The sequence below is a fragment of the Arachis stenosperma genome, chromosome 7, assembly GCF_014773155.1.
Source record: "Arachis stenosperma cultivar V10309 chromosome 7, arast.V10309.gnm1.PFL2, whole genome shotgun sequence".
Classification (NCBI taxonomy): Eukaryota; Viridiplantae; Streptophyta; class Magnoliopsida; order Fabales; family Fabaceae; genus Arachis; species Arachis stenosperma.
Window position 1 is genome coordinate 55,722,193 of NC_080383.1, and position 14,794 is coordinate 55,736,986.

The 14,794-nt window shown below is 39.3% G+C and overlaps 1 protein-coding gene and 1 non-coding gene across 2 annotated transcripts; both read left to right on the top strand.

Annotated features, from left to right (window-relative positions):
- Positions 1–287: 287 nt before the first annotated feature.
- Positions 288–13,764, top strand: LOC130939806 (uncharacterized). The gene is made up of 9 exons (XM_057867881.1): positions 288–481; positions 542–1,086; positions 1,192–1,356; positions 1,486–2,015; positions 2,162–2,413; positions 13,091–13,173; positions 13,270–13,409; positions 13,487–13,621; positions 13,682–13,764. The coding sequence occupies exons 1-9, from the start codon at positions 288–290 to the stop codon at positions 13,762–13,764; spliced, it is 2,127 nt and encodes a 708-aa protein (XP_057723864.1).
- LOC130942849 (small nucleolar RNA R71) lies at positions 9,063–9,170 on the top strand. The gene has a single exon (XR_009071397.1). It is a non-coding gene; the product is annotated as a small nucleolar RNA R71 (small nucleolar RNA).
- Positions 13,765–14,794: the final 1,030 nt, after the last annotated feature.

A 14,794-nucleotide genomic window follows, 5' to 3' on the forward strand; every position in this document is an offset into this window, starting at 1 on the left:
GAGCTCTAGTGAGAGACGAGAAGGTGAACCGTGTAGCGTCCGACAAGATCCAATGCGCGACATGGTTCATGAGGCATTCAACTTTCCAGGTTTCGTTGCCAATGTAGAAGACTCAAGCAACGAACATTTTAGGGGGTGTCAAAGAGTTGCTATATTTATACGATGAACCTAGTCACGCAGCCTATAATTTTGATGAGCTGCTTGAAAATGGAGAGCAAGAATTGTATCCGGGATGCTCAAAATACTCGAAGCTAGCTTTCTTGGTGAGGCTATACCATATAAAGTGCATGTGTGGAGTGAGTGACAAGGCCTTCAGAATGATACAGGAGCTACTGGGGGATGCCTTTGAGCATGCAAAGATTCTGGCTTCACTGAACGATGCCAAGAGGATCATAAGAAAGCTCAGCAATGCGTACAAGAAGATAGATGCTTGTCCAAATGACTGCATGTTATATCAGGGCAGCGATCAAGAACTGTCTAGGTGCAAGCGATGTGGGACCTCGAGATAGAAGTAAAAGACTAGGAGAAATTCCATTGTTAGGATCAACGTGGTTGTTAAGAAGAATAGGAAGCCACAGGCGGCGAAAGTTCTTCGTTACTTTCCCCTTATTCCACGACTGCAGCGGATGTTCATGTCCAGTAAGACATCCGTTGACATGTTGTGGCACAAGAAAGGTCCTAACTTAGACAGTTTTTTAAGGCATCAAAGGGACGGTGAGGCATGGAAGGTATTTGACAGAAGATATACAGTCTTCAGTAGCGATCCGCGCAGCGTTTGCTTAGCCTTAGCTAGCGATGGCTTTAATCCCTTCGGAAATCTCAGCTCAAGGTACTCGATCTGGCCCGTGATTCTTATCCCGTACAACCTACCTCCATGGATTTGTATGAAACCCAGCTCTTTCTTGCTCTCTATGATTATTCCTGGTCCCAAGATGTCTGGGAATGATATAGATGTCTACCTACAGCCCTTGATAGATGAGTTGAAGCAGCTGTGGGGTGGTGTCGAGACATACGACGCTAGCGAGAAAAAAACATTTAAGATCTATGCTGCGTTGATGTGGACAATCAACAATTTTCTAGGATTGGGCAACTTATCTGGGTGGAATACGTACGGTGGGAGAGCTTGTCCTACGTGCAACTTGGATGCTGACACTAATTGACTCACCTTTAGTCAAAAATGGTGTTTCATAGATCATCGGCGCTTTCTGAGTCCAGGCCATAGATATCAGCAGGATCGGGTTAGATTTGATGGCAAGGTAAAGGACAGAAGTCCCCCTATCAAATTGTCTGGTGGAGATAATTTGAGACAGTTGGAGAATGTGCATGTCACGCTTGGCAAGGTGCAAATGGTTACTGGTAAAAGAGCACGCGGACAACAGGTTACATTGGAAGACGAGTCTCCTTGGAAAAAGAGGAGTATATTCTTTGAACTCCCATATTAGGAGTATAATTTATTGCGTCACAACCTGGACGTATTGCACATAGAGAAGAATGTGTACGACAACATGATCTACACGATACTGAACGATAGTGGTAAATCCAATGACCACCTCAAAGTTCGAAAAGACCTCCAGCTGACGAGGATCAGGCATGATCTCTGGCCACGGGTAGATGAAAAGTATCTCACTGCAATCTTTTCCATGTTGAATTCACAGAAGGACGTCTTTTTTAAGACTTTAAAGAACGTGGTCTTTCCAGATGGTCACTCGAGCAACATTTCTCGCTGTGTTGACTTACATCAGCAAAAGCTATCTGGCTTGAAAAGTCATGATAATCACACTCTAAAGGATTATCTTCTGCCAATTGCATCAAGAAATGTATTGCCTGCCCCAGTGTCAGTCGTCCTGGCTGATTTCTCAACTTTCTTTCGACGACTATGCAGTAAATCTATAGACCCTCAACAACTTCCTCTCCTTCAGGAACATGTGGTCCTCACTCTTTGTCGCATGGAGATAATTTTTCCACCATCTTTCTTTACAGTCATGGTACACCTAACCTTGCATCTGGTTGAAGAGGTATACCAAGGGGCCCGGTGTATTATAGGTGGATGTATCCAATCGAAAGGTAACTATAGGATTAATTTAACATTGCTATTATTCCGATAACTAACAAACTAACACACATATCTTGCTCGTAAAGGTACCTATGTTGTCTCAAGCAGTACGTGCGTAATACGGCAGCACCGGAAGGATCAATTGCCGAGGGCTACTTATCTGATGAGATTCTCACTTTTTGTTCAAGATACTTGGATAATGTTGAGAGCAAGATAAATATACCAGTGCATGTTGATGATCGACTGAGCAAAGATGTGACTAAAAACGTGACAAGCATGTTCCCACTGATTGGCAAGGTGGTAGGGGCTGCGGCATTTTTTAATCTTTCACCAATTGAGAGACTTCAAGCACATCGTCACGTATTGGTCAATTGCACAACTGTAGAGAATTTTTTAGAGTGAGTGCATTTATTTCAGGTTGGTTCATTTTGTATCCAAAGGCAATATTTCTGAAAAACTTTAATTTCGTATCCCTTGGTTTGCCCAGAGATTTTAGGACTAGCACAAAAAGATAGTTGCGGAGTATTGGAAAAAGAAACAAAGCTCACATTGACAAAGTTGTCCACAGAAAATTCGCCCAGTGATTCAATGGTGCACGAAATTGTGATCACACTTTTCACAACTCCGCACAACTAACCAGCAAGTGCTCTAGGTCGTCCAAGTAATAACTTACGTGAGTAAGGGTCGATCCCACGAAGATTGTCGGCTTGAAGCAAGCTATGGTCATCTTGTAAATCACAGTCAAGCAGATTCAAATGGTTATGGAATTTTGATAATTAAAAGACATATAAAACATAAATAGGATAGAGATACTTATGTAATTCATTGATAGGAATTTCAGATAAGCGTATGGAGATGCTTTGTTCCTTTTGAATCCCTGCTTTCCTACTACTTTCATCCAGTCATGCGTACTCCTTTCCATGGCAAGCTGTATGTTGGGGGATCACCATTGTCAATGGTTACCGTCCGTCCTCTCAGTGAAAATGGTCCGGCTACGGGTTACGTAGGGCAAATCATCTGTCGGTTCTCACTTGTGTTGGAATAAGATCCAATGATCCTCTTACGCACTGTCACTGTGCCCAGCACTCACGAGTTTGAAGCTCGTCACAATCATCCCATCCGAGATCCTACTCGGAATACCACAGACAAGGTTTAGACTTTTCGGATCTCAAGAATGCTGCCAATTGATTTTAGCTTATACCACGAAGACTCGGATCTCATGGAATGGAAGGATCTGTTGTCAGGAGAGGCAACCATGCGTCGTGGGCCAGGAGGCCGAGAGATATACATTCAAGCTTATTTTCAGGTAGAACAGAAGTGGTTGTCAAGCACGCGTTCATAAGTGAGAATAGTGATGAGTGTCACTTGATCATCACATTCATCATGTTGAAGTGCGAATGAATATCTTAGAACAAGAATAAGCTTGAATTGAATAGAAAATAGTAGTAATTGCATTAATTCATGAGGAACAGCAGAGCTCCACACCTTAATCTATGAGGTGTAGAAACTCCACCGTTGAAAATACATAAGTGATGAAGGTCCAGGCATGGCCGAATGGCCAGCCCCCTAAGCATGATCAAGAGATCAACAGTGATACAAAGATAGTCTCCAAAATGATCTCCCGATCTCCCTATTGATGAAAATACAATAGTAAAAGGTCCTATTTATAATGACTAGTAACCTAGGGTTTACAGAGATAAGTAAATGATGCAGCAATTCACTTCTGGGGCCCACTTGGTGTGTGCTTGGGCTGAGCATTAAAGCTTTCACGTGCATAGGCTTTTCTTGGAGTTAAACGCCAGCTCTGGTGCCAGTTTGGGCGTTTAACTCCAGCTTTTATGCCAGTTCTGGCGTTTAACGCCAGAAAAGAGTAGAAAGTTGGCGTTAAAACGCCAGTTTGCGTTATCAAAACTCGGAAAAAGTATGGACTATCATATATTGCTGGAAAGCTCAAGATGTCTACTTTCCAACCAAATTGAGAGCGCGCCAATTGGGTATCTATAACTCCAGAAAATCCATTTCGAGTGCAGGGATGTCAGAATCCAACAGCATCTGCAGTCCTTTGTCAGCCTCTAAATCAGATTTTTGCTCAGGTCCCTCAATTTCAGCCAGAAAATACATGAAATCATAGAAAAACACACAAACTCATAGTAAAGTCCAGAAATGTGATTTTTGCATAAAAATTAATAAAAATATACTAAAAAGTAAGTAAAACATATTAAAAACTATGTAAAAACAATGCCAAAAAGCGTATAAATTATCCGCTCATCACAACACAAAACTTAAATTATTGCTTGTCCCCAAGTAACTGAAAACAAAATAGGATAAAAAGAAGATAATATACTATAAATACCAAAGTATCAATAAAACTTAGTTCAAATTAGATGAGCGGGGCTAGTAGCTTTTTGCTTCTAAATAGTTTTGACATCTCACTTTATCTTTTGAAGTTCAGAATGATTGGCATCTCTAGGAATTCATAATTAAGATAGTGTTATTGATTCTCCTAGTTCAGTACGTTGATTCTTGAACACAACTACTTTATGAGTCTTGGCTGTAGCCCTAAGCACTTTGTTTTCCAGTATCACCACCGGATACATAAATGCCACAGACACATAACTGGGTGAACCTTTTCAGATTATGACTCAGCTTTGCTAGAGTCCCCAGTTAGAGGTGTTCAGAGTTCTTAAGCACACTATTTTTGCTTTGGATCACGATTTTAACCACTCAGTCTCAAGCTTTTCACTTGGACCCTCATGCCACAAGCACATGGTTAGGGACAGCTTGATTTAGCTGCTTAGGCCAGGATTTTATTCCTTTGGGCCCTCCTATCCATTAATGCTCAAAGCCTTGGATCCTTTTTTACCTTGCCTTTTGGTTTTAAGGGCTATTGGCTTTTTCTGCTTGCTTTTTCTTTTTCTTTCTTTTTCTTTTTCACCATTTTCTTTCGCAAGCTTTGTTATTCACTACTTTTTCTTGCTTCAAGAATCAATTTCATGATTTTTCAGATTATCAATAATATTTCTCTTTGTTCATCATTCTTTCAAGAGCCAACAAATTTAATATTCATAAACTTCACTATAAAAAAAATGCACTGTTTAAACATTCATTCAGAAAACAAAAAGTATTGCCACCACATCAAAATAATTAAATTAATTTCAAGATAAAATTTGAAATTCATGTACTTCTTGTTCTTTTGTAATTAGGAACATTTTTCATTTAAGAAAGGTGAAGGATTCATGGAATTATTCATAGCTTTAAGACATAGACACTAGACACTAATGATCATGTAATGAAGACACAAACATAGATAACACATAAAGCATAAAAATCGAAAAATAGAAAGATACGAACAAGGAAATCAAAGAACGGGTCCACCTTAGTGATGGCGGCTAGTTCTTCTTCTTGAAGATCTAATGGAACGCTTGAGCTCCTCTATGTCTTTTCCTTGCCTTTGTTGCTCTTCCCTCATGGCTATTTGATCCTCTCTAATTTCATGGAGAATAATGGAGTGCTCTTGGTGCTCCATCCTTAGTTGCTCCATATTGGAACTCAAATCTCCCAAAGAGGTGTTGAGTTTCTCCCAATAGTTGTATGGAGGAAAATGCATCTCTTGAGGCATCTCAGGGATTTCTTGATGAGGGACTTCCTCATGCTCTTGTTGAGGTCCATGAGTGGACTCTCTTATTTGCTCCATCCTCTTTTTAGTGATGAGCTTGTCCTTTTCAATGAGGATGTCTTTTTCTATGACAACTCCAGCTAAATTGTATAGGTGACAGATGAGATGAGGAAAGGCTAACCTTGCCAAGGTGGAGGTTTTGTCAGCTACTTTGTAGAGTTCTAGAGATATGACCTCATGAACTTCTACTTCCTTTCCAATCATGATGCTATGGATCATGATAGCCCGATCTATAGTCACTTCGGATCAGTTGCTAGTAGGAATGATGGAGCGTTGGATGAATTCCAACCATCCTCTAGCCACGGGTTTAAGGTCATGCCTTCTCAATTGAACCGGCTTGCCTTTGGAGTCTCTTTTCTACTGAGCTCCTTCCACACATATGTCCATGAGGACTTGGTCCAACCTTTGATCAAAGTTGACCCTCTAGTGTAGGGACGTGCATCTCCTTGCATCATTGGCAAGTTGAATGCCAACCTTACATTTTCCGGACTGAAATCTAAGTATTTTCCCCGAACCATTGTAAGCCAATTCTAATTGGGTTCGAATTCACACTTTGATCATGGTTTTTGGTGATCCATGCATTAGCATAGAACTCTTGAACCATTAAGATTCCGACTTGTTGAATGGGGTTGGTGAGAACTTTCTAACCTCTTCTTCGAATCTCATGTCAGATCTCCGGATACTCATTCCTTTTGAGCATGAAAGGGACCTCAAGGATCACCTTCTTCTTGGCCACAACTTCATAGAAGTGGTCTTGATGGACCTTTGAGATGAATCTCTCCATCTTCCATTACTCGAAGGTGGAAGCTTTTGCCTTCCCTTTTCTCTTTCTAGAAGTTTCTTCGGCCTTAGGTGCCATAAATAGTTATGGAAAAACAAAAAGTAACACTTTTACCACACCAAAATTAAAAGGTTTGCTCGTCCTCGAGCAAAGGAAGAAAGAAGGACGGAGAAGAAGAAAAAATAAAGGAGAAGGAGGGTGAAGAAAGGTTCGGCCAAGGAGGGGAAAAGTGTATATGATGTGTGAAAATGAAAGAGTGATGAGGGATTTATATAGGAGTGGAAAAGAGGGGTGTCCGTGTGTGAGGGTTGGGTTGCGAGGGAAAGTTTTTGAATTTTGAATGGTGGGGTAGGTGGGGTTTTTGGGGAAGAGTGGGTGGATGTGAATGGTGAAGAGGTGATAGGGAAGAGAGATGGAGGTGATTGGTGAAGGGTTTTGGGGGAAGGTGTTATTGGAATGCGTGGATAAGAGAGAGATTAAGTTGAGATAGGTGGAGATCCTGTGGGGTCCACAGATCCTGAAGTATCAAGGATATCTCATCCCTACACCATTCTGGCGTGTAAACGCCCTCTGAGTGCCAATCCTGGTGTTAAACGCCAGGTTGCTGCCCATTTCTGGCGTTTAATGCTAGCTTCTGTTTCTGGCGTTTAACGCCAGCTTAGTGCCCTTTTTTAGCGTTAAACGCCAGTCTGGTGCCCTTTTCTAGCGTTAAACGCCAGTAAGCTCATCCTCCAGGGTGTGCTGTTTTCAATGCTATTTTTGATTTTTGCTTTTATTTTTGTGACTCCACATGATCATCATCCTAAAGAAAACATAAAATAACATAGATAATTAAAAATTGGGTTACCTCCCAATAAGTGTTTCTTTAATGTCAATAGCTTGACAGTGAGCTCTCATGGAGCTTCACAGATATTCAAAGCATGGTTGATGCCTTCCAACACCAAACTTAGAGTTTGAATGTGGGGGCTTTGGTTGACTCTGTATTGAGAGAAGCTTTTCATGCTTCCTCTCCATGGTTGCAGAGGGAGATCCTTGAGCCTTAAATACAAGGTAGTCTTCATTCAATTGAAGGACTAACTCCCCTCTGTCCACATCAATCACAGCTCTTGCTGTGGCTAGAAAGGGTCTTCCAAGGATGATAGATTCATCCTCCTCCTTCCCAGTATCTAGGATTATGAAATCAGCAGGGATGTAAAGGCTTTCAACCTTCACTAAGACATCCTCTACAAGTCCATAAGCCTGTTTCATGGATTTGTCTGCCATTTCTAGTGAGATTCTTGCAGCTTGCACCTTAAAGATCCCGAGTTTTTCCATTACAGAGAGTGGCATGAGATTTACACTTGACCCACCCCAGGTCACACAGAGCCTTCTTAAAGGTCATGGTGCCAATGGTGCAAGGTATTAAGAACCTTCCGGGATCCGGTTTCTTTTGAGGTATCTTCAGCTGAGCCAAGGCGTTTAGTTCATTAATGAGCAATGGAGGTTCATCTTCCCAAGTTTCATTACCAAATAATTTGGCATTTAGCTTTATGATTGCTCCTAGATACTGAGCAATTTACTCTTCAGTAGTAACTTCATCTTCTTCAGAAGAAGAATATTCTTCAGAGCTTATGAATGGTAATAGAAAGTTCAGTGAAATCTCTATGGTCTCTAGATGAGCCTCAGATTCCTTTGGTTCCTCATGAGGGAACTCCCTAGTGGTCAGTGGACGTCCCATGAGGTCTTCCTCACTGGGAATCACTGCCTTTCCCTCCTCCACAGGTTCAGCCATGTTGGACGTGTAGATGGCCTTGCACTCTCTTTTTAGATTCTTTTCTGTATTGCTTGGGAGAGTGCTAGGAGGAGTTTCAGTAATTCTTTTACCCAGCTGACCCACCCAGCTGACCCACTTGTGCCTCTAAATTTCTTATGGATGATCGTGCCTCAGTCATGAAACTGAGGGTGGTCTTAGATAGATCAGAGACTATGTTTGCTAAGCTAGAGAGTCTCTGCTCAGAATTTTCTGTCTGTTGCTGAGAAGATGATGGGAAAGGTTTGCTATTGCCAAACCTGTTTCTCCCACCATTATTGTTATTGAAGCCTTGTTAAGGCTTCTGTTGATCCTTCCATAAGAAATTTGTGTGATTCCTCCATGAAGAATTGTAGGTGTTTCCATAGGGTTCTCCCATGTAATTCACCTCTTCCATTGCAGGATTCTCAGGGTCATAAACTTCTCCTTCAGAGGAGGCTTCTTTAGCACTGCCAAATGCAGCTTGTAATCCAGTCAGATTCTGAGAAATCATATTGACATGCTGAGTCAATATTTTGTTCTGAGCCAATATGGCATTCAGAGTATCAATCTCAAGAACTCATTTCTTCTGAGTTGTCCCATTGTTTACAGGATTTCTTTCAGAAGTGTACATGAACTGGTTATTTGCAACCATTTCAATGAGTTCCTGGGCTTTTGTAGGCGTTTTCTTCAGATGAATAGATCCGCCTGCAAAATGGTCCAATGACATATTGGATAACTCAAACAGACCATCATAGAAGATACCTATGATGCTCCATTCTGAAAGCATGTCAGAAGGACACTTTCTGATCAATTGCTTGTATCTTTCCCAAGCTTCATAGAGGGATTCACCTTCCTTCTGTTTGAAGGTTTGAACTTTCACTCTAAGCTTACTCATCTTTTGAGGTGGAAAGAATTTAGCTAAGAAGGCATTGACCAGCTTTTCCCAAGAGTTCAGGCTGTCCCTAGGTTGTGAGTTCAACCATATACTAGCTCTGTCTCTTATAGCAAAAGGGAAAAGCATAAGTCTGTAGACCTTGGGATCAACTCTATTGGTATTAACAGTGTCACAGATTTGCAAAAAATCAGCCAAGAACTAATGAGGATCTTCCAATGGAAGTCCATGAAACTTGCAATTCTGTTGCATCAAAGAAACTAATTGGGGCTTAAGCTCAAAGTTGTTTTCTCCAATGGCAGGAATAGAGATGCTTCTCCCATAGAAATTGGGAGTAGGTGCAGTAAAGTCACCAAGCATCTTCCATGCATTGTTGGCATTGTTGTTATTTTCAGCTGCCATGTCTTCTTCTTTTTCGAAAATTTCTGTCAGGTCCTCTCTAGAGAGTTGTGCTCTAGCTTCTCTGAGCTTCCTCTTCAGAGTCCTTTCAGGTTCAGAATCAGCTTCAACAAGAATGCCTTTGTCCTTGTTTCTGCTCATATAAAAGGGAAGAGAACAAGAAAGTATAGAATCCTCTATGTCACAGTATAGAGATTTCTTGAGGTGTCAGAGGAAAAGAAGAATAGAAGGATGAGGTAGAGAGAAGAATTCGAACTTATAGAGAGGGAGGGGGTCCGAATTATTAAATGAGGATAAGTGTTAGTGATTAAATAGAAAGAGATGGGAGAGAAAGAATTTTTGAAATTTTTTTTGAAATAAAAAGAGATTAGAATTTAAAATAATTAGTTAATCAAAAAGAATTTTGAAAAAGAGGTTAGTGATTTTTGAAAATTGATAAGTGAAAAAGTAGTTAGGTGGTTTTGAAAAAGATAAGAAGTAGTAAGTTTTGAAAAGATAAGAAGTGAGAAAAAGATTTCGAAATTAAAATTTGAAAAAGATATGATTTGGAAAAGATTTGATTGAAAAATATATGTTTGAAAAGATATAATTGAAAAAGATTTGATTTTTAAAATTAAAATTGATGACTTGACTATCAAGAAACTAAAAGATATGATTCTAGAATTCAAATATTGAACCTTTCTTAACAAGAAAGTAACAAACTGAAATTTTTGAATCACAACATTAATTGTTAGCAAGAATTTTCGAAAATATTAAAAGAAAAATGAAAAAGATTTGATTTTGAAAAAGATATGATTGATATGAGAGGATATGAAAAAGATAAGATTTTGAAAAATTAGTTTTAAAACTTGAAAAATTGAAAAAGATTTGAATTAAAAACAAAATTACCTCTCTGGTGTTATCCTGGCGTTAAACGCCCAGAATGGTATCCATTCTGGCGTTTAACGCCCACTTGGCTACCTCCTTGGGCGTTAAACGCCCAGCCAGGTATTCTGGCTGGCATTTAAACGCCAAGAATCCTTCTTTACTGGGCGTTTTGAACGCCCAGCTTTTTCTCTGTGATTCCTCTGCTGTATGTTCTGAATCTTTAATTCTCTATATTATTGACTTGAAAAGACATAATTTTGAATTTTTTTTAATTTTTAATGATGAGAGAGAAAAATAACAGAACAAAATTAAACATGAAAAACTAAGATCAAAACAAGGAATGCATGCAAGAACACTTTGAATGTTAAGATGAACATCAAGAACATATTTTTGAAAATTTTTAAGAAAAGAAAGACATGCAAGACACCAAACTTAGAAATTTTCATGCTAGAGACACTAACAAATTGAAAATGCACATGAGAAACAACAAAAGACACACAACAAGAGAATTTAAAGATCAGACAAAGAAAATCATCAAGAACAACTTGAAGATCAATGAAGAACATATGCATGAGTTTTCGAAAAATGCTAAAAAATAAAAACATGCAATTGACACCAAACTTAAAAATTGACACTAGACTCAAACAAGAAACACAAATTTTTATTTTTGATTTTATGATTTTATAAATTTTCTTTTTTTATTTTTTGAAAATATATTTTGGAAAAATGAAAAAGAAGAGAAAATTTTTTTTGAAAGATTTTTGAAAACTTTTTGAAAATAAAATAAAGGTTGAAACAAGAAGAAAATTACCTAATCTAAGCAATAAGATGAACCGTCAGTTGTCCAAACTCAAACAATCCCCGGCAACGGCGCCAAAAACTTGGTGCACAAAATTGTGATCACACTTTTCACAACTCCGCACAATTAACCAGCAAGTGCACTGGATCGTTCAAGTAATACCTTACGTGAGTAAGGGTCGATCCCACGAAGATTGTCGGCTTGAAGCAAGCTATGGTCATCTTGTAAATCTCAGTCAGGCAGATTCAAATGGTTATGGGATTTTGATAATTAAAAGACAGATAAAACATAAAATAGGATAGAGATACTTATGTAATTCATTGATAGGAATTTCAGATAAGCGTATGGAGATGCTTTGTTCCTTTTGAATCCCTGCTTTCCTACTGCTTTCATCCAGTCATGCGTACTCCTTTCCATGGCAAGCTGTATGTTGGGGGATCACCGTCATCAATGGTTACCGTCTGTCCTCTCAGTGAAAATGGTCCGGCTACGGGTTACGTTGGGCTAATCATCTGTCGGTTCTCACTTGTGTTGGAATAAGATCCAATGATCCTTTTGCGCACTATCAGTGCGCCCAGCACTCACGAATTTGAAGCTCGTCACAGTCATCCCATCCCAGATCCTACTCGGAATACCACAGACAAAGTTTAGACCAAGAATGCTGCCAATTGATTCTAGCTTATACCACAAAGACTCTGATCTCATGGAATGGAAGGCTCTATTGTCAAGAGAGGCAACCATGCGTCGTAGACCAAGAGGCCAAGAGATATACATTCAAGCTTATTTTCAGGTAGAACGGAAGTGGTTGTCAGGCACGCGTTCATAAATGGGAACAGTGATGAGTGTCACTTGATCATTACATTCATCATGTTAAAGTGCGAATGAATATCTTAGAACAAGAATAAGCTTGAATTGAATAGAAAATAGTAGTAATTACATTAATTCATGAGGAACCCCAGAGCTCCACACCTTAATCTATGAGGTGTAGAAACTCCACCGTTGAAAATACATAAGTGATGAAGGTCCAGGCATGGCCGAATGGCCAACCCCTTAAGCATGATCAAGAGATCAACAGTGATACAAAGATAGTCTCCAAAATGATCTCCCGATCTCCCTATTGATAAAAATACAATAGCAAAAGGTCCTATTTATAATAACTAGTAACCTAGGGTTTACAAAGATAAGTAAATGATGCAGAAATTCACTTCTGGGGCCCACTTGGTGTGTGCTTGGGCTAAGCATTGAAGCTTTCACGTGCATAGGCTTTTCTTGGAGTTAAACACCAGCTCTGGTGCCTGTTTGGGCGTTTAACTCCAGCTTTTATGCCAGTTCTGGTGTTTAAAAGGGTAGAAAGTTGGCGTTAAAATGGCAGTTTGTGTTATCAAAACTCAGGCAAAGTATAGACTATCATAGATTGCTGGAAAGCCCAAGATGTCTACTTTCCAACGCAATTAAGAGTGCACCAATTGGGCTTCTGTAGCTCCAGAATATCCATTTCGAGTGCAGGGAGGTCAGAATTCAACAGCATCTGCAGTCCTTTGTCAGCCTCTAAATCAGATTTTTGCTCAGGTCCCTCAATTTCATCCAAAAAATACCTAAAATCACAGAAAAACACACAAACTCATAGTAAAGTCTAGAAATGTGATTTTTTCATAAAAACTAATAAAAATATACTATAAAGTAACTAAAACATATTAAAAACTATGCAGAAACAATGCCAAAAAGTGTATAAATTATCCGCTCATCATTCAAGCACGAGGTGAATCTTTTGTATGTCTCTTCCATTTCAAGTTTGGATAGTATCTTGCTTTCTATTTCTCAACTGTGAAAACATAAAATTGTTCCTTGTTAGATACCATTGGGAAGTACTATTCACTCGAGAGAATCGCAGTGGCTCGTATGTGACCCCAATATTCAGGCAAGGCGCTTTAAGACGTACAACATAAATGAATTTAGGTTTAGAACCCTGTCGAGAGAGGATGGAATGAAAACCTAGAATAGCGGGATTTGTGTCACTTCTGACACTAGAAGTTATGCAAGTGCTCGTGACAATAATGTTGTTGTTGGTGGCGTGTCGTATTATGGAAGATTGGTAGATATCATTGAGCTGAATTACAGTGGTCAATTTACCGTGGCCTTGTTTAGGTGCCTCTGGGTAGACACCACGTCTGGTAGAGGCATAAAGCAAGACATTTTGGGACACACCTGTGTCAACTTCAGTAATTCGATTCACATTGGTATCGTGAAGATGACGAGCCGTACATTCTTGCATCCGAGGTTCGCCTTGTATACTATGTGGATGATGAAGTTGATGAGGACTGGAGTGTGGTAGTCCATGCGAAGCCGAGAGATTTGTTTGACATGGGTAAATACAATGAACACTGTGAGGTCGAACTTTCTCTCTAACCAAGTTTGACTGATTTGTCAGAATGTGATGTTGAAGGTCTTTCGTTGACAAGGGATGGCAACTTAGAAGAATCCCTGACTGACGCCATCAATACTGGAGAAGAGGCTGCTGATTTATAGATGCATCTGGATAGCAATATAGGACATGTACATTATTACTCTATGTATAGTATAGTTGATTGTTGGACACTTGCAATTTTATTTATTAGCAACTAGGATAATGGTAAAAATCAATCATCTGGTATAATTTGCATGTTATTTAATATGGCTTTTTTTAACTGTCTGTACCTGGAGTTATAATATGATTGACGTGTATACTTAGAGTTCTTGTGCTAACCCTTTTTGTGTTGGGACTTAGCAGGGAAATTGGAAGGGAATGACCTCTTTCTCTGCGCCAATAGCTTCTTTTTTTATCTACTTGATGCAAAAGGCATCTCCGTTCTCTTCCCTTGAGCACACAACTTCATTCGCTCGAGATCAACGAGTCACCTATAAGATCATGGCTGGATGCATTCTCCATACACAGGTACATCGGTGATGCGCCTTTCGAACTTGTGTTAGTACGATTTCAATTTGGCTGACCGCTCAATGGATATTTTACTTCGTCGAACGGCGATAATAATTTAAGTGGTTTTAGTATCCTTTAACCATAAGACAAAGCCAAATATCTTATGATTTGTATGACTCTGAATATTGTAGGAACTGTGTCAATTCGGAGCAAAGTACCGGAATAAATTTGGCTTCGAATTCCTCACAACTACAGATAGGGGACATTCGCATAAAATACTAGAAGAGGTGAAGGTAAAAAATGGGTTTCTACATAAATTATATGATTTATCCAAATGAAAGAACTTATATTAATACTTACTGAGCAACATTGCTTTTTGTGGATAAATACTTACTTAAGCATTACTTGAACATGCATTTTTTTAATATTCGCATGTATATTTATATCCCTGTACTACATAGGCATTTACGATGAATCCCTTGCTGTTCTATACTTGGAAAGGAAGACTTTATGACAAAAGAAAAATCTCTTTGTGATTTTATAAGGTCAATAGGTGTCTCAATGTGAGTAAATTGTGTGCGTGATTGTGTATTATTTTCTATATGACTAGTCTTATATATACTAGTGTTTTGTGCTTGTGAA

What these genes read in the sequence shown, in the direction of transcription:
- LOC130939806 (XM_057867881.1), top strand. Translation starts at nt 288, where the DNA reads ATGTGTGGAGTGAGTGACAAGGCCTTCAGAATGATACAGGAGCTACTG. An exon ending in CAACAATTTTCTAGGATTGG is followed by an intron (nt 1,087 to 1,191) that starts GCAACTTATCTG and finishes GGTGTTTCATAG; the next exon opens with ATCATCGGCGCTTTCTGAGT. An exon ending in CTGGGTAGACACCACGTCTG is followed by an intron (nt 13,410 to 13,486) that starts GTAGAGGCATAA and finishes GGTATCGTGAAG; the next exon opens with ATGACGAGCCGTACATTCTT.